Source organism: Triturus cristatus, chromosome 9 (genome assembly GCF_964204655.1).
Source record: "Triturus cristatus chromosome 9, aTriCri1.1, whole genome shotgun sequence".
Classification (NCBI taxonomy): domain Eukaryota; kingdom Metazoa; phylum Chordata; class Amphibia; order Caudata; family Salamandridae; genus Triturus; species Triturus cristatus.
The window spans coordinates 663,343,404-663,366,790 of record NC_140592.1 but is presented as its reverse complement, the minus strand read 5'-3'; the positions used below and the strand labels follow the sequence as shown (position 1 = coordinate 663,366,790).

The 23,387-nt window shown below is 46.8% G+C and overlaps 1 protein-coding gene across 1 annotated transcript in view; it reads left to right on the top strand.

The window, feature by feature from the left end:
• PPP1R37 (protein phosphatase 1 regulatory subunit 37) overlaps positions 1–23,387 on the top strand; it is a 551,713-nt gene that overhangs the window by 234,701 nt on the left and 293,625 nt on the right. The window contains exon 7 of the mRNA XM_085625734.1: positions 20,791–20,946. Coding sequence (XP_085481860.1) covers positions 20,791–20,946 — 156 coding nt within the window. The remainder of the gene's footprint in view (positions 1–20,790; positions 20,947–23,387) is intronic.

Here is a 23,387-nt window from a genome sequence, read left to right as displayed (position 1 = left end):
ACACTCATCCACCCATACAGTCCTGCACACATACTGTGTTCAACACATACAAAAAGTGAGTCACTCATTCATGCACCTATGCACTACATAATACCCCCACCGAACCATGCAGACACTCAGACTGATACTCAAAAAACCAACTAATAACCTATATAGACACCCATGTAGCTACTCACCAACCCATGCAGCCACTTATACACAAAGTGAGAGACTGATACAGATATTTACATATTTAAACATTACTCACTAAGCCATGTATTCACTATGATACACTTAATCAGTCAGTTACACAATCAATTTTTCAAAAACAAATCATCCATTTAGACACTTATATACCCATTTATTCTTCCATCGACCTTGAGATATACATATATAAAACATATTTAATTTTCAGAATAACACACATTCACTGGATGATGTCATCAGTGATGTCATCAGTGATGTCATTTGAGATGTCATCAGTGATGTCATGAGTGATGTCACTGACCATGTCATGAGTGATGTAATATGTGACGTCATCAGCAGTGCATTGCGGGCGCGCGAGTTATAGTTAGCTGAACTAACTATAACGGGGGAATTTCAATGGTTTTGTACAAGTGAAAAGTCCAGCTAACTATAACACCCCTGAAACCTATGGTTTTTTCAGTGAATATATATATATATATATATATATATATCTATATATATATCTATATATATCTATATATATATCTATATATATATCTATATATATATATATCTATATATCTATATATCTATATATCTATATATCTATATATCTATATATCTATATATCTATATATATATATATATATATATATCCAACGAAGAGGGAGCTCCTTCTGGATTACCGGGACCCTTGAAGGTTGGCATACACTCCGGCGGAGCCAGCCGGCGAAAATATCCAATTTAACGCAACGATCCAGTATGCTCTCAGTAAAGCAAAACAAAATCCCCAAAGTAGTGGAAGATCAAGTGGTTTAATTCACACAACGCGTTTCAGCACACAGCCTTGTTCACGTGTGAAAGAAAATACAAAAAGCAGTCATACATATCATCGCGGTCATTTACAGTTGAAATCAACATAGGACTGACTCGGCAAAACAAACAGGCAAACCGCAATCGGCGGCCATCTTGGACTATGCAAAAACAGTCGAGAGAGAACAAGTCTCTAACATAGTGCAAATGCAACAAAATAAATCAATTAAATGCATGAGGCTGATCCAAGTGGAACGTATACGGCATCATAATAGTCCAAGGTGTGACATACTTGTAAATATAAGTAAAATACTCAAGTATATACATTCTCTGACATAATGGTGCGTGTGTGTAGAAAATAGTGGTGAGGTTTTCTACGTGCACTCTAATCAATATCATCACGCGAGTGTCTTGAATGAGAACTAGAGTGCATGGACAGAGTGGACATGTAAATGCTACAACAGCACATGAAATCAAGATGCTGATAGTATAATGTATGATCACCGTGGAGAAAATTGGATGCCCAAGTGGGCATAGAACACGAATAGTGTGTTCTACTGAAGTCTCTTTTAACAGCAAATATTTTCACCAAGTGGGAAAATAGATGACTATATACACACATCGCTGCCACCAGAGATTGTGGGAGATGTCACATATGAGAGGATAGTAAGGACTGCTGGTAAGATATACAGTTTGAGAGACTTTTGGAAAGTGCAGATAAAACCAGAGGGAAAAGGGTAGGATGCCCGTGCAGGTGCTGTCAAGTGATGGGGCCCCTTCCTTCTCTCCTGTAACAAAACTAAATGATAAAAACCTTGGTTAAAACTGTGAAATACAAAGATGACAATGCACATTTTGAAGAGAGGAGGTATAACAATAATGATGGCTCTTTCGCCCTAAGTGGGATGGGTATTCCCAGACGTGGGACCCGTGCTCACTACGCCACTGAAGTCAAGCTATCCTGGCTGATGACGGCTGATAGCCAGAAACCGGTCCTAGGATGCTTGATTCCGGTCCAGGGAAGACATGGCTTGGCAGTTCGGGCTGGACTGTTCCCATGAGGCACAGGGTCAAGACTGATTTGCATATGGCCATGTCTAAACTGGGGTGGTGTAGTGGGCAAAAGAACGATGGATTTAACCCAGATCTCTTGACTGGGGGAGAATGTATGCATTGTCAGCATTCCGTCCATCATTTGTTTGTTGGAGGTTAAAGGAAGAGCATCCACTTTGGATGAGTATGTATTAGATCTGGACAACAATGACAATTTTGAGGGAGAATTTGGGGATAATTCAGGTGAAGGGTCAAAGAAGGTAAATTCACTGACCCATGGGGGAAGAATCTTTTTTATCCCCGTGATATCAGACATCCCTGTGGAAAAGATTGGTGGCCTTTGGAGTATGTGTCTGAATATATTAGACACTGAAAAGGAGAAGCTTAAATGTGATTAAGACGGAATGTTCTCTGCTGGCCATAGATGATCTATTCACAATGACCCTAAATATGGATCTGGAAAAGATTACTTATTTGTTCAGGTTAGGTCTGGATCCAAGGAAGGGTTCATAACGCTTGCTCAAACAATGCCAGTACAAGCTCCTGGCTGTTTTAGGACCCTTAGCAAGGATGTTAGACTCTGTGTAAGATGCTTTTCTTAATGAAAAGGATCTGAATATTTAGTTATTGAGGGGCTGGTGCCAACGCACAATATGTTTTTTAGACAACGCTAAGGCTGACCTATTAGCTGAGTGCTGGAAGACTGATTTGATGTGCATTAATCCTAAATTGGCTGATCTAGCCAAAAAAGACTCCAGTGAGGAGGCCAAAGGTCTTTTATTTGGCGAAGGTGTGGTGAAGTCCATGGGGAAGTAAGTGCAAACGTTCGGCAGTTTGAATAAAGTGCAGTTCAACATGAACAAGGTTTTTGAAAGGGGTGGTTTTTCTGGGCTGGCTGGAAGGAGAGAGAGGGCAAACATTCAGCTGCGCCAATTATAAGACCCACTATTATGGCTACCAAACTAATGGTGTTTATGGATCCGAAGGAAGTCAAGGAAGTTTCTATCCCCGTAGGGGAAGGGGAGGAAGATTTAGATTGTCTAGAGGACGAGGTCAAAACTCCAATACAGGGCAAGGTGAGTACGAATACTTGTATTGGTTCTACCCCCATAAAGGTGGGAGGAAGATTAAGGTTGTTCCACAATTAGTGGAGTCAAATACCAAAAGATGAGTGGGTGTTAGAAGTTGTGAGAGGATATAAAATAGTGTTCGTAACTCAGCCTTATCAGAAAACCAAACAAGTTTGTATTCAACAAAAAGTTGGAGGCTGTACTGACAGGAGATCAAGCAAATGATAGCAAAGGAAGCAATAGCAGAGATAGCAGAAGAAGAAAAAGGTTTTGTCGGTGCACCTTTTCTTGTGGAGAAAGGATAGGGGCTTGAGGCTGGTTACAAGTCTAAGAAATTTCAATCGGTATGTAAGGCACAGGCATTTCAAAATGGAAGTGCAAATGTTCGGAGACATGTTGCAGGGGAAGGATTGGATGGTGAAGTTAGAGCCTCAAAAATGCCTACTTCACGGTCCCACTAGGAGAGGAGAGCAGGAAATTTCTGCAATTCAAGTGGAAAGGGGTTTTATACCAATTTCAATGCTTGCCGCTTGGTTTGTCAGCAGCCCCTTGGTGTTTTACAAAAGTGTTAAACCAGTAGTTGTTTTTTTACAGGAGAGGGTTGTTCGGATGATGATATATCGGGATGATATTCTGTTAATGGGACAGTAGTTGGAGGAGATGAACGGTCAATTGGTTCTGGTACAGAATTTGTTGGAGAACTTAGGTTTCGTAATACATTTGGAGAAATCAGTTTTGACATCAACACAGAGTGTGGAGTTCTTGGGATTTGTAGTGGACACAGTGTCTTGTCAACTACAGTTACCAGTAAAGAAAGGAAGGAAAATAAGACAGGAAGTGAAAACTTTGTTAAAGATAGACTAGGTAATATTGAGGGAATTAGCTCGAGTGATTGGCCTGTTGTCTTCATCAGGCACATTTTTTCCACAGGTCTATTACATTAACTGCTTTACAACGTTTGAAGACGTCCAGTGTATCGAGAGATCTGTGGAGACAGAGTAGTTTTGAGTCCGTGTGCAAAAATAGTATTGCAGTGGCGATATTTGAAGTAAAACCGGATTTCATTTTGGAATTGGCTGCAAGCAAATTGGAATGGGGAGCTTGTTGCTCAGGTCAGGAAACAGGAGGGGTTTGGAATGCGTTGGAAAAGGAGATTCATATAAATTGTTTGGAGATGAAGGCAGGGATTTTTGCTGAGTTTCTGAAGGCAGAGGGGCATTCTGTTCTTTTGAGGATGGACAACATCAGCAGTAACTTATATCAACAGATTGGGAGTAAAAAAGTCAACGAGAGTGGCGGATTTGACACAAGAAGTGAGTTTTGTTTGGGGCACAAAATTGCATTGAGGCAGAGGGTTTACCTGGTGTATCCACTGTTAAAGTAGATTGGAATTCAAGGAATGTGATGGATTTGAGCGATGGAAAGCTAATAAGGGATTTGTTTCTGAAAATTTAGGTGGTTAGGACCTTTTGGGGTAGATCTTCTTGCGTCCAGGTTAACAGCTAAGTAACAGGATTATGTGAGTTGGAGACCGGATTCTGAAGCGATGGTGGTTGGTGCGTTCAATCAGAATTTAAGGGGATGGAAGGCTATGCTTTTTCACCATTTTTAATGATACAGAGAGTGTTGGTTCAGGTGAGGAAGCAGAGGTGGCAGGTGGTGTTATTGACCCCATTTTGGAAAACGCAGGTTTGGTTTCCAACTTTGCTGGAAAGGGCAATTGAGATTTCATTGTTGATTGTCATGCGAAGGGCTTTTGCATGGAGTAGAACAGGAGGAGCATCCTTTGGTATCAGCGGGTTTGCTCAACCTTCTAGTTTGGAAGCTGTTATAAATTCTGGAGGATTTTCAGGCCTTTTGGGAGCAGCTTCTGAATTGCTTGAGTCATGGGCACCTGGTACAAAGAAGAAATATAGAGGAGCTGGGAGAGTTTGGTTTCAATTGTGCTTAGAAAGGGATTTGGATCCCGTACAAGCAGATGAGGTAGAAGTGGTTAATTGTTTAGCGGAATAGTTTGGTAAAGGTTTGTTATACAGAATAGTTAATTGTTATAGGCCGGCTATAGCGGCAGGTCATTCTTTGGTGCAAGCATTTCTATTGGTAGGAAGATTGGATACATTTCTTTATTTGGTTAAATACTTAACTATAAAAGATATCAAACTTAACAATCGTGTAAAAGCAATACAAGAATCCTAAAATCGTAATTCATTATAATAAAAACATAGACACATTCAAGTGCCATTTTGCAATAAATAAAAAGCTTCCTCTAACCACATAAAGACAAGGGTACAATTCTGAAAAGGGCCCTGTATCACTACCAAATACCTTGTATCTTTACCGCACATTTTAAGAAGTGCCCCATACAAACATGTGTAAACATCTCCCAACATGGTCGGAAAAAGAATAGCCGGCCTCACTTGGTGAAATTTAGCCTCCTGCAGAATGAAAGTCAGGCATTTTTTTCTTTGGTAGAGTGTAGTAACAAAAAAACATTACAAAATGCAGCATAGTCTGCTCAGAAGAGCAATCGCATTCCCACGGCCCTAGGTGGCCGTCTGCAACCTAACCTTTAGGGAAACTAACCATTGGCAAAAAACACGGCGCAGCTCGATGATGTTACGGTGCTTTGTCGAAAAGCCAGGTCTTGTCCCTTCATGAACTTGGCGAGTGATGGAGTCTGTCGAAAGTGGAGAGGGAGGGTGTTCCATGCCTTGGCTGCAAGAAAGGAGAAGGTGCATCCTCCTGTTCTGGTCTTTTTGATGTGGGGTTCCGTCGCAAGAGAGCTGGCCTGAGCGGATGGATCTTTGGGCTGCGTGGAACGAGAGGCGGTGGTTCATGTAGGCCGGTCCAGTGTTGTGGAGGGCTTTGTGGGTGTGAGTGAGGAGTTTGAAGGTGATTCTCTCTGCACGACGGGGAGCCAGTGTAGTGTCCGTAGGTGTTGGCTGATGTGGCGGTGGCGCGGTAGGTTGAGGACTAGTCTGGCGGCAGCATTCTGGACATTCTGGAGTTTGCGGGTGAGGTTCTTGTTGACCCTGACGTAGAGTGCGTTGCCGTAGTCCAGTCTGCTGCTGCTGATGGTGTGGGTGACTCTTTTCCTGTGTTCGAGGGGAATACATTTAAAGGTCATTCGTAAGAGATGAGGGAGTGGTAGCAGGAAGAGGTGACGGCTTTGATCTGGCGGACCATTTTGAGTTTGTAGTCAAGGATGATGATTCTGAGGTTGCATGCTTGGTCCGTGGGGGGGGGGAGGTGGATTCCTGAGGGCGGGAAGACACCATGAGTCGTTCCAGGCGTCTGGGTGTGCCCCATGTTCAGTACTTCAGTTTTGCCATTGTTTAGATGTAGGCAGCTGTTCTTCATCCACTTGGTGACTGCTTCCATTCTTTCTTTAAAGTTGTGTTCAGAGATGTTCAGTTTGTTGGATAGGGAGAGGATAAGTTTGGTGTTGGCGTACGATATGAAGTTGAGTCAGTGTGAACTGGCAATGGATGCGAGCGGGGCCATGTAGACATTGAGCTGGTGGGACTGATGAAGGATCCTTGCGGGACTCTGCAGGTGGTCGCTGCGGGTTTCGAGAGGAAAGGAGGGTGTATGACCCACTGCATTCTGACAGGAATGAGTGGTGCCAGTCGAGAGCCTGCGTTGTGGAGTATTCAGACTAGAGTGGGGTGTGAGACTGTCAAAGGCAGCGGAGAGGTCCAGGAGGATGAGGACCACAGTCTCCTCTCTGTCTAGGAGGGAGCAGATGTCGTCTGTTGCAGCAATAAGGACGGTTTTGGTGCTGTGATTCTTTCTGAAGCCTGGTTGGGAGTCAAGGATGTTATTTTCTCCTATGAAGGGGGCGAGTTGACTGTTGATGGCTTTTACAATGACTTTCGTCGGGGACTTTACCGTTGTTACCTCCCACTAGGGAATCGCGGTGGCTGGAGACATGTGGTCACCACATATTTGCCTCTGCCAGTGCAGGCATCCCTGCATTAAACACGTCTTGCTTGTTCGCATGTGCTTCTTTTACGACTTAGTTTAGCTCCTTCTTCCTCCTCTTCCAGAAGGGACCCAGGTTGAATTACATCGCCGCCTTCTCGATAGCAGGGTAATGGCGTAATTTTCCCTTCGATCATCCCTTGATGCAACTGACTCTGTGAGTAGGGCATTGGCCTGGTCGGTTACTTTGTGCTGCCATGCATGGCTGCGCAACAGTAGTTTCCCAGACAATGTTCGGGATCTGCCATTCAATGGCGTGGACCTTTTTGACTGCCACGCTGATTCAGCAGTCGCCCGCTTCCTGTCTGGTCTACCGTGACTTTCTTGCCTTGCGGCCTGATTTTCTGCCTTGTGGTATCTTTTTCTTGTGCATAGGCAATGTTGCCTTGTTTGTTTGGAGTCCTGGGTTCTTAACGTAGTACCCAGATGGTGTAGGCGGTTGTTCCGCCCTCTTTGACTTTATTCAGTACAGCCGGTTGGCTAGTTCTGCCTTCTTTTCAGTCCTCTGACTGTGACCTTATCCCAAGAGAACCCCCCTTGCAGGGGTTAAAACTTACCCTATGTGGGGTATTTGCTGGCTATTGTGTAGCTGCCTTCCTACAAGGAAGGCTTGGTATCTCCTGTGGATCAGTTTGTCCACTCTTTCTGATGTTATGCGACCCACAGGTTGGCATCGCTCTATTGCACTTTCAGTTAGGGTTGGGGTCTACGGTTGTCCGTAGTACTTCCAGGTATCGGTAGAGATTCCCCACCGTGAGGCTTCCACCTCGCCTGCCCTTTCCAGGGGCGTTTTTCAGCTTCGCTGTGCTCCTCTTTGTCCATGTAGCTGCTTTTCGCCAGCCACTATCCCTTGGGACCCCTTGTTCTGTTCCGTTCCGGGCCATTTCGTCCGCGGCTGTCGCCCTGCCATCATATAGCGCCAGGGCAGGGCCGCTGCGCGGCACACTTCTTCAGTGTTTGCACATGGGGTGGGTGCACCCTGGTATGTCCGCTATCATGGGGTGCCTGCGTTCTTTCTTCCGCGTCTTCGGTAACTGGTTCTACCCTCCACTCTCCAGGATGGGTAATGCTTTCTCGTACTCCAGCCCTGCCTGGCCTTGTCTATAGACGGTGGCATCTTCGCCATGAACGTCTATGCTGTACAATGCCTTGTGCCCTCATTTTCTGGGCACTTCCCAAACAGGAGGTTTTTTTTCTCCCTATTTCCCTGCTGCCTTACGCGCAGACGTTTTCCTCCGCTTTGAGTTCCTGCTGTAACACTCTCAGGGGCAGTGTTATCTTCAGGATGCTCGCTTTCTTGGGTGTACATCCTTAGGTCATTACGTTAGTCCTGACTGTTTCCGCTATCTGATAGAGACTACTAGACGCAGATTCCTTAACATCGAATTATCCCCAGGCGTGAGACTGGACCCGTAAAACTTTCTTGCCCAGCATCTCTGCGCGCCGGAGGGCTGTACCACGCGACTCCGCCCGACGTCCTCCGCGGGCGTGACGTCAGCAAGTTCAAATAAGCCCCACCCCAGCGCCAGTTTTTTTCTTTTCCACGTGCAACGCGGACCCGTATCGTGTTCCTGGCCTGTTTTGGACCTTTTGCCGCTTTTAAGCGTTCTTCTTGGCAACAGTGTGCGAATGCCTTCGGGCTTCAAGACGTGCTCGTCTTGTGCGCGCCAGATGTCGGTGACGGATTCTCACCCCATCTACATGTGGTGTTTGGGGGAGCACCATGACTCCACGGATTGTGAGGCGTGTCAGCAAATGAAGCCGAAGTCCCGGTGAGAGCGCCGGATGAAGCTCCTTTCAGCACTCATGTCCAGGTCGGCGTCATTGCCGCGTCTGTCCCCCGCGGACGGCTTCAAGAACTGCTGCCTCCGTCTCCGACATAGTCTTTCTCCCATGCCGCAAGGGCGTCGCTCACCTGTTGGTAAGTGTTGCAGTTTGTCCCCGAGGCCCGGTCCCCAGCCTGTTGGGGGCGTGGGTTCTCCACGGGTGGTGCGGCCCCACGCGTCGCCATCCTATCTGCCGTTCCTTGGTGCAGGGGCGACCAGTGCCCAGATGGAGGCCTATGCGGCGGCCTTGCAGGCCTCTTTGTCTCTTCCTTCTCCTCCTTCTCTTCCTGGGACGTCTGCGGATCCCTTGCCTCGTGCGGGGACTTCTGCGGCGTCGCCGGTGGCTCCAGCCATGGCGCCAACAGGTTCGGATCCTGGTTCGGAGGATGTGGGGCGGTTGGGGTGCAGCCCTTCGGGGTTCCCTCCTTCGGAGCCGGGTGCCACTGCCTCGCCGCAAACCCCCGCGGGGGTCCCTGTGCTGTTGCGGGAGGTTGCCGGGACTCGGGGCGTGTCCTAGAGTCCCCCTCGGTCCTCTGGGCAGGCAGCGGCCTTGTCCGAGGCAGAGGTGACGCCGCTCAGGCGCCGGGCGGCTGCTGGCCCTGGCGGCGCCGCTGGTGCCGGCTAGGGGTCGAGGTGTGTCCCCTGGCACCCCTCATCCCTCCACGCAGGCTGCTGCTTAGTCGGAGGTAGAGTCGACGCCTTTTCGGTGCCGTTATTTAGCCGCCCCGGCTCCGACCCAGCTCTAGTCTCCTGCGCCGCGCGTTGTGGCGGAGGTTGTTCCGGCGACCCTTTGGCGCCGGTCGACGTTGACCTGACGCCGGCCGCGGACTCTACGGTGTTGTGCCGGCATCAGGTCGTTGAGTTGTCTTCGGACGCCTCTTCTTCTCCAGAGGTTCGGGGGTTGTTGGTTTAATCTTTTCTGGGGACGGCGTCTTCCAAGGACGGCTCATTGCCGTCACGCGGCCGCAATCTTTGCCGGAGGGGCCTCAGGTCCCCTTTCTTCGGTCTCCTTTCCGGTCTTGGCCTTTCCTTCCTCCGGTTAGCCTGGGGGACGGCCGCCTTAGCTTGCAGCTATCGCCCACCGAGGAACTGCTTTCCCCGCCACGGGGCCCTACGGAGGCTGGTGCTGCCTTCGCTCGGGCTGTCTCCACGGCGTCGGGGATCTTGCGCATGGGCTATCAGCTGCCATTTCCCCACGGATCATCTTCTGGAGGTCCTCCATCAGGGTTATGGGGGTCGGGAGCTACTTCTTCCCTTTGAGGCGTCGCTCCACACGTCTCTTTTGGGGGCCTGGGGACGACCCGCCACGGGGGACCCGGTGCCCCAGCCACTTCTGCACCGCCACCGTCCTGCGCCGCATGACCCGGTCTGCCTTTCCCTTCACCCCTCTACCAGGGGTCCTCTTTTACAGACTGCCTTTCCCTCCCTACCATCGGTGTTGTCTCCCCCGTCACGGGAGGCCCGCTGGTTAGATTCCTGGGGGCGCAATATCTTCGCCTCCACCAGCGCGGCTTTGCGGGCCCTTAACACTCTTTTTGTTTTGGCAAGGGACACTTCTTGCAATGTCTTCCGCTTCTCAGGAGGGTGCCTGTGTTGATCTCCGACACCATGTGTTGGATGGCCGAGAGCTGGCTGCCTTTATTCTTCGCTCGGCTCTGGACGTTTCGGACGTGCTTGGTCGTACCATGACTTCTTCGGTGGCCCTTCGACATCATGGCTGGCTACGGGATAGTGTGTTCCCAGAGAACGTGAGGGAACGGTTGGTGGACCTTCCTTTTGATGGCACTCTTTTTTTCCACGCCCCTGCGGACTCTGCCATTTAGAGGTTTCTTGCGGGGCCTCCTCCACCTCCTCCGTTGCCCTGGTTGTGTGGTTCATGTGCCTTCAGGTCTTTTTGTTAGGGCTTTGGTGCTGTTGGCTGCTGGTCCGGCCCTGTTTTGACTTGTGGTTTGGCTGTTGTGAGCTGTGTAGGCCCTGAGTTTAGGCCTTCTGTGTATTCTTTATTGGCTGATTAGCAAGCCGTCTGCGGTTTTCTCCACAGGTCTTTCGGTTTGTCCTCTGCTGCGGAAACTTTTTCCTAAGAGGGTTCCCATGTTCTTGGGTCGTATCATGCCCTATGTGGGGTAATGGTAGCTTTTATATAGCTCTATCATGTGGTGGGGAGGTGTGGTTGCCCTTCGGGCTTCTGCTCTCCATGGCGTCACGGTATATCGCAAGTGCGATCTTTTTGCTGATTGTTTTGGAGCGGCTTGCGTTGCGACCCGGTCCATCCTTCTCCTGGATCGCTGTGTCGCTAGTCTGGCATGCTGTCTGCGGCATCGCGTTGTAGCAGTTTTGCCTTTCTGTCCGACTTGGTCCTCTTTCTGGTGTTCGGGGGGGGGGGGGGAGGGGTTCCCTGGTTTTTGTGTTTTGGTGGACGGCTTGGCCCATCCTCCGTCTCTCTCTCTCTTTCTTTATGCCTGGTTCCACTTCATTCGTGGGTCAGTGTGTGCCGTCCCCTCCCTTGGTGTGCGTCCTGGCCTCTGCCTTCGGCTGGCGTCTAGCTTGTCCTGGGTGCACCGTTCAGCCGTGTTGTCTGCTACTAGCCGTGCAGGCCTGTTTGCTCTCATATACCATTGTGGCCTTTGATGTATTCCCTTGTGCCTTTCTCTTCCATCTGCGCTTTTAGCGGTAGAGCCGTCCCTGCCTTGTCCGCTGATTGCGGCTGAGGTGTGTTCAGCTATTTTCTGTCACTGGGTGTGTGTTCTTACAGTGGGCCCTGCCTCCGGTTCTACCTCTTCTCCCTGGGGTCTGAGGTGGTCCTTGTGTTCCTTGAGGCTTTTCGGGCGCTGTCTGCCCCTGCGGGGTGTTGGGCAGTCTCCCTTGGTTGGGCTTAGGTTATCCTGGTCTTTCCCTTCTTGTCCCTGTGACCTGTCCCCTGCTGGGGCCCTGTGTCTCTCCTGGTGGGGAGGCTCTCTCGCAGGCCCTCCTTCCTTCTGGGTATGGCTGTGGTATCTATTCTACGTTAAGGAATCTGCGACTAGTAGTCTATATCAGATGTACAAGTTACTTACCTTCGGTAACGATGTATCTGGTAGAGACGATTCTAGCCGCAGATTCCTTCAGAACCCGCCCTTCCTCCCCGTTCTGCGAGGACCCTCTGCTTGGGTTTCTGCAGTCGCCTCCCTCTGGGTGGCTTGTCTTCTGTGGGTGTCCTCTTCGTTTTCTTTCGGTCAGTCATCCCTCCAGATGGTTTTTCTCTGGCCTTCTTTTGCTCTTTCCCTGTGCTGTTAGAGTTTCTGATCCCCACCTGGTCCTCTTCGTTGGGGGTTCTTTTACCTGTACTTTGCCCTACTCCTTTCGGGGGTTATGGCCCTCCTTGGCACTGTCGTCTGCGGATGGGTTACCTATCCTCTGTCCTCCTACTCCTTTCAGGAGGTGTGGCCATCCCTGGCAGTGTAGTTTGGGGGTGGATTGCTGTTGCTCCCCTGTTCCGGGCTTGTGGCCCTTTCCCTTGTGGTAGTGGTTGCAGTCCCTCTCTCTTTCGGTCATAACGCTTTTGCTTGCTTGTGCCTCTATGGTGGCTCTCGCCTTGGCTTGTGAGGTGGTTCAACGGGGTGGTTCTTGCGATTTTTCTTGCTCTGGCTTTGCTGCTCTGACTTTCTGGTACTTAACTGCCACCTGGTGCTCTCGCCTTGGCTTGCGCACTTGTTCCTCAGAGTGGTGCTCTGCTCTTTTCCTGCTCTGGCCTGCTGTTGTCTCCTTCTGGTGCCTTGGTGCCACCTGGTGATGTTTTCTCACCTTTTGTTTTCCTCTATTTTGTTTCTCTGGTTTTTATGCACACTGTTCCCATGCTCTCCTCCGTTTTGTTGTGATGGCTCCGCGTTGTGGCACGGAATAGTTCTCGAAGGAAACTGATGTCACGCCCGCGGAGGACGTCTGGGCGGAGTAGCGTGGTACAGCCCCTCGGCGTGCAGAGATGCTGGGCAAGAAAGTTTTCCGGGGCCAGTCTCACGCCCGGGAATTATTCTACGTTCAGGAATCTGCGGCTAGAATCGTCTCTATCGGATACATCGTTACCGAAGGTAAGTAACTTCATGTACTTCGTGTCCTGCTCCATCTCCTCATCTGTCTAGCGGGGGACCTTGGCTCCTCCCGGACGAGCGGCTGATGTCACTTACGGATCTGGACATTGTCCTGTCCAGCTCTGCTTCAACATTACTGTTGGTACTTATGGTGTACCCTTGTCTTGTTTTATGCAACACATCCTTTTTAGATGTGTATCTTTCTAAATATGTATCTGCTCTGTGTTCTTCCCACAGCGGGGTCGCGCAGGCAACGTTCCTTGCTGCGGTGTCCATGGTCTTCGCCCCGGTCTGCTCACAATGCGAGCTCTTGTGTGTGTGTCTGGCTTGCCGGAGGCCCCTTTTGCCGGTTGCCTACCTGGTGATGCGTCCTTCACATCTGGGTTGCTCATGCTGCCCTACAGGGGGATTTCCCTATACTTGGTGTGGTTCTGGCATCCACACTGTATGCTTATGTGTATTCCTTTCTTCCACATAAATACCAGTCTTACTGTGGTTCTGTTCTGGGTGCTTCTGCTTGTTGCCATCTACCCTCTCTCATGTCTTGTGACAGAGCGACTGCGTACTGGAGTGTCTTATGTTCTGGTAATACCGGCGCTTTCTGACCATGGGCCGGCATCCTGCCACTGCTGCTCCACGTATCTCAGCTGGTGCAGGTTCAGCACTGCTTTTTTCCACAGTTGTGCACACTCGACCGGTATGTGCTCTCTCTGTCATACAGTTTTGTTCCCTCTCTGGGTCTTGCTTCTGGTCGACACATCTGCTCCTGCGGATCCTTTGGACCTAGGTTCAGTTCCTCTTCTTTACGAAGCCATGCACTCTCACTTCCGCACCGACCTTCCTGGCTCTGTGCTCCTTTCTCTCACCCTGGTATACATTCGGGGTTTTTGTGCTGTTCTTTGACGGCTTGTGGTGCCTTTGCTTCTCATTGTTTTCCGCTCTTTTCAGAGGTTCATGGTCTGGTGTTGGCTGTGCTGGCATTACTGTCCCCACTGTTTCCTCACTTTGTTGACGGCTAACTTCTTCTGGAACTTGATGGGGTTTAGTCGCAGACCCGCATCCTCTATGGGTATGGCGTTGGTATCTATTCTAAGTTAAGGAATCTACGGCTAGATGTCTCGATCAGATGGACAAGTTACTTACCTTCGGTAACAATGTATTTGGTAGAGACACAGTCTAGCCGCAGATTCCTTAACGCACACCCATCCTCCCCGTTCTACGAGGAGCTTTTCAAGATGGGTTTCCCGCATTCGCCTTCCTTAGGGTGGCTTTGTCTTCCGCCGGGGTGACATTTTCACTTCACGCCTAGACTGGATGCTTTATTCTGTTTTGCTTGCTCTACTCCACCCATTCTCGTGATTTGGTGGTATGATCATGTTTCGTTTTCCATCCCTACGCTCTGGGTCGTCCATTATGAGGTCTGCTCATGTTTTCCCCCCTTCTCCCCCCCCTCCCCCTTTTCTCCATTGGCCTTGGGGTCTCTTCCCTCCCCTGCAGTCCATTGGTTTGAAGTCGACTGGCTCTGCCTCAGTCTATCACTCTCTTACAGGGGATACGACGTTCGTTTCTGGTACTGACTTGTGGTGGATTGTCAATGCTCCGATGTTCCAGACTTGTTGCCCTTCACAGTTGTGTTATGGTTGCAGACTTCCTGTCTGCTGTCCTGATGTTTTTCACATCTTTTCTGCTTCAGGTGAGAGTTTAGCCTCCTCTTTTGTGGGGTTTCTTTTCAGAGCGGTGCTCTGCTCTTTCCTTCATTATTTTTCAGTATACCGTCCTCGGCACTGTACCTTATGGTGCTGTTTTTTCACCATTCACTTTCTTTTCTTTTTCATCTTTTTCGCACACTGTTCCCATACTCTCACAGTTTTTGCTGGTGGCTCTGCGTTGTGGCCTGGAAAGGTTTCTCCGATGAAACATGTCAGTGCTCCGGGAGGGGCATATATGGCTCCGCTGACGTCATGTCCGTGGACAATGTCTGGGCGGAGCCATGCTGCCTCGCCCTCCTGGCGCGCAGAGGTGCTGCTGCAGAAAGTGTTCCGGATCCAGTCTGATGCCTGAGGATATTCTAAGCTGAGGAATCTGCTGCTAGACTGTGTCTCTACCAGATACATTGTTACCGAAGGTAATTAACTCGTCTGTTAGTTCTAATCCTAAATATTTATTGAAGAATATAGTCTGTGATGGACACCCTAATTCTATAGGTATAAACCAGATTAGGCTCTCCTTCACCTTCTAATGTTACCCCCTAAGGTTTATTTATCACGGTGGTCGCTAGCACACAAATATTCCACTTTCATTCTCACTTTGTTTCAACTGTTCTAAAGGAATAAACGAGTAGTCTATCAGAACATGGCTTTTGCCATATCTGAAAGTGGCCACAGTATGAGTGTTATTTGGGAGGCGACCATTTGAATGAATTGTATTGTTGTATTAAAACGGACAATACTGGTTGATTCTGCCAGTATTTCCGCTGCTGACACTACTTTTGGTATTTAATTCAAATTTAATAGATCTTGATGAAAATCACCACAATGATAGAGTAGCATTTTTAAAATGAAATCGCCTGCCAAGATGAATATCGAAGTTGGAAAAAGGCAGCACAAATTGACCAAGTTAAAGTGTAGTTTCTTAAATTCTTCTGCTACGAATATTGCATTCTGAGATATATAAGCATGGATTAAACAGCAACAGTCACTAAGGGGATTATGTAAAAAAAATTTGAACAAGCTTGGAAACAATTACAAATTGTATCCAACATTGTAATCTTCCTATGAAGAACTGACACCAAATTCAACAGCCGCCTGAGGGGTATTCTTAGTTGAGTAAATTAGCACTTTTTTTCAAAACCATGTAACTGTTGAACAGAGGGCACCTAAGAACAGTAACTCATCCGACCTGTGCCCCCTTGAACTAATTATTGCCCGCTTATTTGTCCGGGGAGAAAGGGGTCTGGTATAAACTGTTATGTGGGAGCCGGCCTCGTGGCGTGGTCCTGTTTACCCGCGCTAAGCCGCACGAGGTCCCATGCACATCGGGGCTCCTCCATCTTGGATTGCACGTCACTCCACGTGACCACCTGTATGACCCTGCTCTACCCGGCCTCGGTCCCAGCGAGGCCCGACATCGAGACGCCAACCCCTGGCCCGGGGGATACCACGTGAGCCCTTCCCACTCCCAGCGGAGGGCAGTATCGATGGGACCCCCAACCGTCCTTCCACACCTAGGTGCGATCGCCCCACAGCTCTCGGGGGCCTGGCGCCTCTCCTGCTGGGCGTCTGGCCGCTCCCTCCCCGGCCTCTCCGCCCCCTCCGGGCGCACGGGTCCGGACATCAAAGGGCTCCCGTCCTATATCTGGGGCGACCCGACAACAGGGCAGTAGTTGTATCCTGGAGTCAAGAGCCCTGCTGATCGGATCGCGGCTGACCCTACGGAAGAAGACTCACCCTGAACCACCCTTGAGCCCTGCTGACGACGTCGCGGCTCCACAGTGCTTAAAGACCTTCACGAACCTTTGGGGCCCTGCTGACGCTGTCGCGGCCCAACCTTGTTGAACCTTACCACCAGAGCCCAGCTGACCTCGTCGCGGCTCGACCTAAGCGGAACTACCATCTGAGCCCTGCAGACGACGTCGCGGCTCTCCACGTCCGAGCCGCTCTGAGACCAGCATCCAAGGTCCGGCGCAGAGCCCTCCCGTGCCTGGCTGGCACTAAGACTGTCCCGCTACCCTATTCCCTTGAACGAACACTGAGACTCTGGCAGGATCCCTCGATCCCTCTGTAAATATTGCACGTATTACTGCTGATAAGGAACCTAATCTCGCAACTGCTATTGAGTCCTGTGTGGTGGTGTTACTGGGCCTAGTACGATCCTAGGAGAAAGACCTCCCCGAGGGGGCTTCTCAGCGGCGCTCGGCTGTAACTTTGCGGTAGGAAGGTGCCGGATCAGTCTCCCCGACTACCCGGTGGGCCTCCCTCCAACATGTTACCAAGTAGGATGTTTAGAACTGAAATTATTACATTTCTTCCAAGGTGATCCACACCTCCAAATGTTTGTTTCTTCTTCTAGGAAATGTTATGGAAAGAGTGTAAGAATTCAACTTGGGTAGATGTCAGGCCTTTGTGTTTTAAAAAAAATAAAGGGGCTTGTGAATAACCAACTAATCTCTGAGATTCTGACTACATTGGACAATTGCTGAGCACTATTCCATGGGAGCATAACTCTACTCCTGCTTTCTGGATAACGGATGCCACAAATTTTCAATGGAATTGGACTTGCTTGACTTTACACTCTCTCACCATATTAAACCTCACAAGTTGCAAATCTTTAGAACTTATTTGTTTCAATGTAGTAATTGCTTGAAAAGCCACCAACATTTTAGAACAGTTGTGAAGGTGGATTTGTTTTCCCTCTTCCCATCAAGTAAAGAAAATCCATTCTTTTCACAATAGGCAGATAATTAAATTTGTCTGGCTCCTCAGTCCTAGACTTCGATTGCATCCGTTTTATGCACTTCCCTTTTTTTTTGTTGCATATTTATATAGCGCGAACTCGACCCGAAGGTATTGGAGCGCTTTACATGAGCACCATATTTACATTACACATTCAGGCACAGGGAGATTAAGTGATTTGCCCAGAATCACAGGATGTGGACGCGACCTCGAGGCTCGAACTCTGGTTTCTAGCAGCAAAGTCGTCAGTTTAAGCCGACTGACCACATCCTCCAGGTCTTGGATATTTCAGAGTTAAGAGGAGAGGGGATTGTGGTCTCATAATGCTGGTCCCGAATTTTGCTTCCACTGCTCGGGTAACGTAAGGAGGAGTTGGCATAAGTATTGTTATTTACGTTACTGACCCTTTTTAAGGATCTAGATGGATCATGACTAAGGCATCCGGTTTTCCAATTTACTGTTTTTTTTACAGATAAATACAGACAGAAAGCAATGTGTTTCCTGTCTACATTTATTTTTTTAAAGTGGAAAAATACTGAAAATGTTGCTTCTTGTGACAAACCCTCCATGCTGTCTTTCATGAATTCTAGGTAACAGCTGAGCAGGCAGACCGCATGGAGGGTTAAAATACAGGATGAGACTTTATTAAATATAGGCATTTGTTAAAATATATTTGAAGTGAGATGCTAATATGTACCTGTAAGTGTAGTCTTTTGTTTTACGTGGCTGCTTCAGTTTGCTAAAATGTGACAGGCATCCATGTTTGAGTGCACGTCGAAGAATTAGTTGAACACAGAAATATACCCTTTTACAGCTACATTCTTGAAACACCCAATAAATATGGATAAATATCAATAAGATGGCCAAAAAATAAATATGGATTGACGGAAATGTTAAAAAAAAAAAACAACAACAAAAAAAACATAAATCCGGGAGCCCTAATCATGACCCATTATGGGCCTCTTTACAGACTTTCTACAAGTGCAGATGGCATGCCCCCTCCTTATCTAGTAACTTCAGCTAAAGAAATTGACCTCTAGAGCACCCTGCTTTTTTCATATCGTTTTCCTTATTTATAGACCAGGTACTGTCAGAAGGCTTTTGTGGATCGTCTTTTGTTCTCTTATCAATCCCAGTTGTCATACTTTCAAGCAGAATAATTTGTTTGACTTGCTGTGTATTCGCGAAAACCAGAGCCTTCAGCATCCCCAGAAATGTAGTTTTCATTAGTGACAGTGTATTGAGTGTATATAGCTCCGGGGTTCCTCCTGCTAAAAACAGAAGTACTGAGTTATGTTCTTCCAGAAAGGGGGGCGGAGGTGTCATGCGCTTCTACCTCTCTGGACGTGAAAGGGGAGGCAGCTGTTGGGGGGAGGGGTGCGTAGGTGGGGGGGTCACAAGTACCTGGCCACTTATGCAGGAACACGTTCAAGTTGAATGACCCTCACCTGGCGAGTGACCCACCTGCCTTGCACTGCTCCTTGCAGCCAAACTCTGGCATCCACTCGTCCGCCTGCGTCCTCTCAGCTTCTTTGTTTTCTCTGTCAGGTTGTAGATAGTAGATATTTCCAAGTTTTTTTTCTCATATCTCTGGCTGTGACCAGTGCCTAGAGGTTTTTCTCGGTTTGTGTGCGTCTGCCAATATGTTATATTCAAGTGTGGTGGATGGGCTCCAGCTATACAGGCAATTGACCAAGCCGTTTAAAATAAACAAGTAGAACCAATGCAATTCATTAGGATGAGACTTCTACTTTCTTGGTTTCTTTTATGATCATGTTTGGCTTACTTCGGCATGATTCGGATTAATTAATATGGTCCAAGGGTTTCATAGTGACGTGATACTACTTTTTTATGACATTGAAGATCAGTTTGCATTTCCCTCGGGCTGATTTCATAAATATTTGCAAGTCCTAGACTTTTTAAATATGACAGATGTAGCTGATTGAAATATTCATAAGATTCTTCTTTTTAATGAATACTTATATCTGCAGATTCTTCACCTTTAGAATATCCCCAGTTGACATACTGGACCTGGAGGTTTTAAACAGCATTCCTCCTTGGCCCTGGTAGATGGAGCTGTGCGACTCCTCTTTGACTTTGTTCCACTTCCGAAGTGATGATGAAATTTCATATAAACTACACCCCTGCAGATCAGCGTCAGTTGCTTTCTTTCGATGCCTTTGTACTCTGATCCTGGGCTCTCTACCTCCTTTTCCTAGTCAGTTTTCCCCCCAAAATTGTCTTTTTTCTATTGTGCGAGGGAACTGTGTCCTCTTATAAAACTACTAGGTTTAAACCTTGCGAGGACTGTTACAAAAAATATGTCCTATGAATCTGAAGGTGATCTGGGAACATAAAGGGAAGCTCTATGATGCTGAACATCAATAGTGTACTCTCTCTGGTGTACCTGCATTAGCCAAAAATGCATGTATGGAGTAAGCTGAACTAGTGTCTGTGTTCTGATGCGACTTGCAGTTGTGCCCGAAAGTTATCATTGAGTTCCCTGTGTGTCGTGACCAATGTGCCATCTTGATAAATTAAGTGAAGTATTGGTGGGTTATCAATCTCTCGCCTTAATATACCGGCTGGCAGTATACTAGCTTTATCCCCCTCCCTATGGAATTTGTCCGTATTCCTTCGTGGTTAACATATTCAACCTGAGCTAGATTTCACCAAGAGTGTGCTTGACCCCCCTAAGACTTCCAAATGCTTCTCTGGGGATTACTTTTCCTGCTGCTTCACCTCAGCCGTCTAATCTCATGTAGCACTGATTCCATGATGTCGGGAATGCAGACATTTAAATATATTTAATATATACTCCTGCACACTCACTTTGGATCTAGTGTGAACACTTTTCGGGAATAATAGATTTAATCTTATTAATAATAAAAACAAACTGTATTCTTTAGGTGATTTAGAGTTAACACTTAGCTCGTGTTAGCTTGAAAGCATAGTAGACTGTTATGTATTCAGATGACTACTAAGGTTCACTCCTAATCTGCTCATAATTATAGTCGTGTGCTTTAAAAGTAACAATTGACACTTTTTCAACATTCTGAAATGTATATCTTTCATATAACAGCACTTAAATCATTTTTCCAAAATAGTTCAGTGTTTATTTGATAGGCATTGAATTGTGTTCACTTTTCCCCAGCTGTTACAAACATTTGTGCTTGGATTTGTTCTGTAGTGTATTAGACTTAATTTCGGTTTGTAGGGATGGTTTTGTATCTGAATTCTAGCCATTGAAACTCTGCAAGATGCTGATACCAGGACAGCCTAAGGTGAAGTGTAATTCTTGTGCAACCCTCTACCTTATTTTGCTGTCCATTTAATTCCCTTTTTATACTCTTTTGCTCCCCAGGCACTGCTTTGAAGATGAACATGAACTTGCGAGAACTTTACTTGGCAGACAACAAGCTGAATGGATTGCAGGATTCTGCACAACTTGGAAACTTGCTCAAGTTTAATTGCTACATCCAGATTCTGGACCTGAGGAATAATCACATTCTAGATGGAGGTAGACCATTGTTTTCTTTTTTATAGTGTTACACGATTAACTTGTTGGAGTGAATATATATATATATATATATATGATCTATTGTCCTCTATTTCTAAACTTAGATGGGTATGTATGTGGCTTTGGTTCTTGTTAGAGAATTTCTGTTTTGTGGGTGACAGGTTGCTGAAATGGAGAAGATGATCCGCAACTAAAAAGTTGATAGAAAACCAGTATGGTAATCAGAATGATTGGAAGCTTTAAATCCTATCTCCATAATTGTGCACAAGTGTTTTTGCTACGTTTTGCTATGTTATTGTATTTGATGCAAGCCTTTCATTTTGGGAACTGGCCATAGGTGGAGGAATCCTGATTCACAATAATTTCTAGTGTAAGATCCCAATGCCCAGTTATGTTGACGCTGCCTACATGAATCTTTCAGCTTTGTGTTCGGAAGCAAAAAGGAGAGCTCTATGCTAACAGTATTTCGAAGTAATGAAGAAGAGCGATGTTGCTTATTAGTCAAAGATGGAAGATATCCATCAGAAGACAGAGACTCCATTCGTCGAACTCTATAGGAGACTCCACTTTGAGAAAACCAAGGAGAGAGGTTTTTGTTTTTGGCACCTAAAACGTTGCAGGCTACAATGCCTTAGGAATGTATTTTTTGAAAACATCAGTGTTCTACTAAAAGAAACAAAAATGTCCTCAGTATTAGCCACTCAAAGGAAGCAAATATAAAAACATGAACCGTCCTGGCCTAAAAAGTGGATACTGCTGTAGAATACCATAAAAGCATTCACTCCGTTCCAAAAGAGCACTGAGATAAAAGGAAGTTTAAGCAGAAAGAAAATACTCTTGACCTATGAAAAAATGTCCATCTGCTTGATGTCAAGGCAAAAGAAAAAAAACGTTTTGAAAGGTAATAGATGACTCCATGCTGAAATTATGTTAATTCAAAAGGAGAAGGAGGAATTTGGTCAGGCCTTAAACACTTTCAAAATTCCAGCCGATACATGGCAGAAACCTAGGAGGAGGTGGAAAATGGAAACGAGGAATATATCTATTTTCCAACAAATGAGACTCCAAAAGATCAGAAACATGCCTAATAAAAGTATGATTAACAACAATTTCGTGCTACTTACATATTTCTATTACAAAGTATTGTGTGCATTGTGTATGTTTCCGGCTAGGCGATATCTGTATGTGTTAGTGAGTGAGACCTCGAACACCTCGCCGATGAACACTACCCAGTGGCAACCTCCTCCCCTGGGGACCTGCTCATCAACCTCAGTTTATATTACCCCTCTGCATGAGCTCAGAAAGCCAATTGCTCTTTTCCGCCCTCACCTTTAAAAAAACAAAGCAAAAAAGCAAACGTGTTGATCCTTAAATTCTGGCATGTCAGCGACTTGTAGAAAACCCTATCTCCTGGCACACACCCGTTTGCTTACAGTTTTAGCATCTCCGGTCAGTTTCCTGCTTTAAACACCCACTATAAAATATGAACTGTGAAAACACTGGTGCACGGGGGTATCGTCTCCTTGTTAAAACTATATGAGGCTGCAAGTTGTTTCAATGTCCAAGATGAGCAAGCATGCAAAACCTCTGAAAGCTCCCTGCCTTACAACCAGCTACCAGGACACACTGCCCCCTCTTGCGTCATATTATTGTTTTGAGTTCCTATTTCCTAACATTGCACTGCTGTTTGGAATGCATATTTGCAACGCTTTCAGCGGGGGCTGGGACCTTGTAGCACTATAAATATAAGCACCACTATTTCATATTGCACTAACCAGCATTCAGCTCTGTGGACACACATATTTTTTGCAGTTTTATATTGCGAACTCAACCCAAAGATGTACATGAGCACCAGTTAGCATTATCTTTGCTCCTTCCTTCCACCTACCCTTTACCAAGAAGTGTCAGACCTGCACGGTGTCAACATTTGCCCTGTATTATTCATGTTGCATGTATGTATTATTCATGTTCCAGCAGACATTAGGGAGCAGGGTGCGAGATCATTCATCACAGTCCACTGCACTGCTTCCCATGTAAACACATAGGTTGGATACAACGGTATTTAATGATGTCTGAGGCAACAAATTCTTCTCATTAATTGGGTAAATGCATTTACGGACACACGTTTGTCTAAAAATATTGTGACGCTAAGGAATGTTGTAGAGAAGAGTTTAAAAAATAATATGTCTCTTATTTTATCTAGAGCGTTTTTTAAATAATTGAACATGACCCCTGCAAATGTGGAAGACTTGTTTAATATGCCCTTAGATTACGATGAATTTTGTAGCAGGTTGCTCGTGACAGTTGGCAATCAAAGTGCAAGCAGGCTTACTTACAAAAGGCTGGGCTGACAAATGCTTGCACCTACAGCTGTGCCACTGATGACAACTTTTACCCCTTTAAGCCCTATGAAGCACAGAGACATCCAATAAAATAAGAGC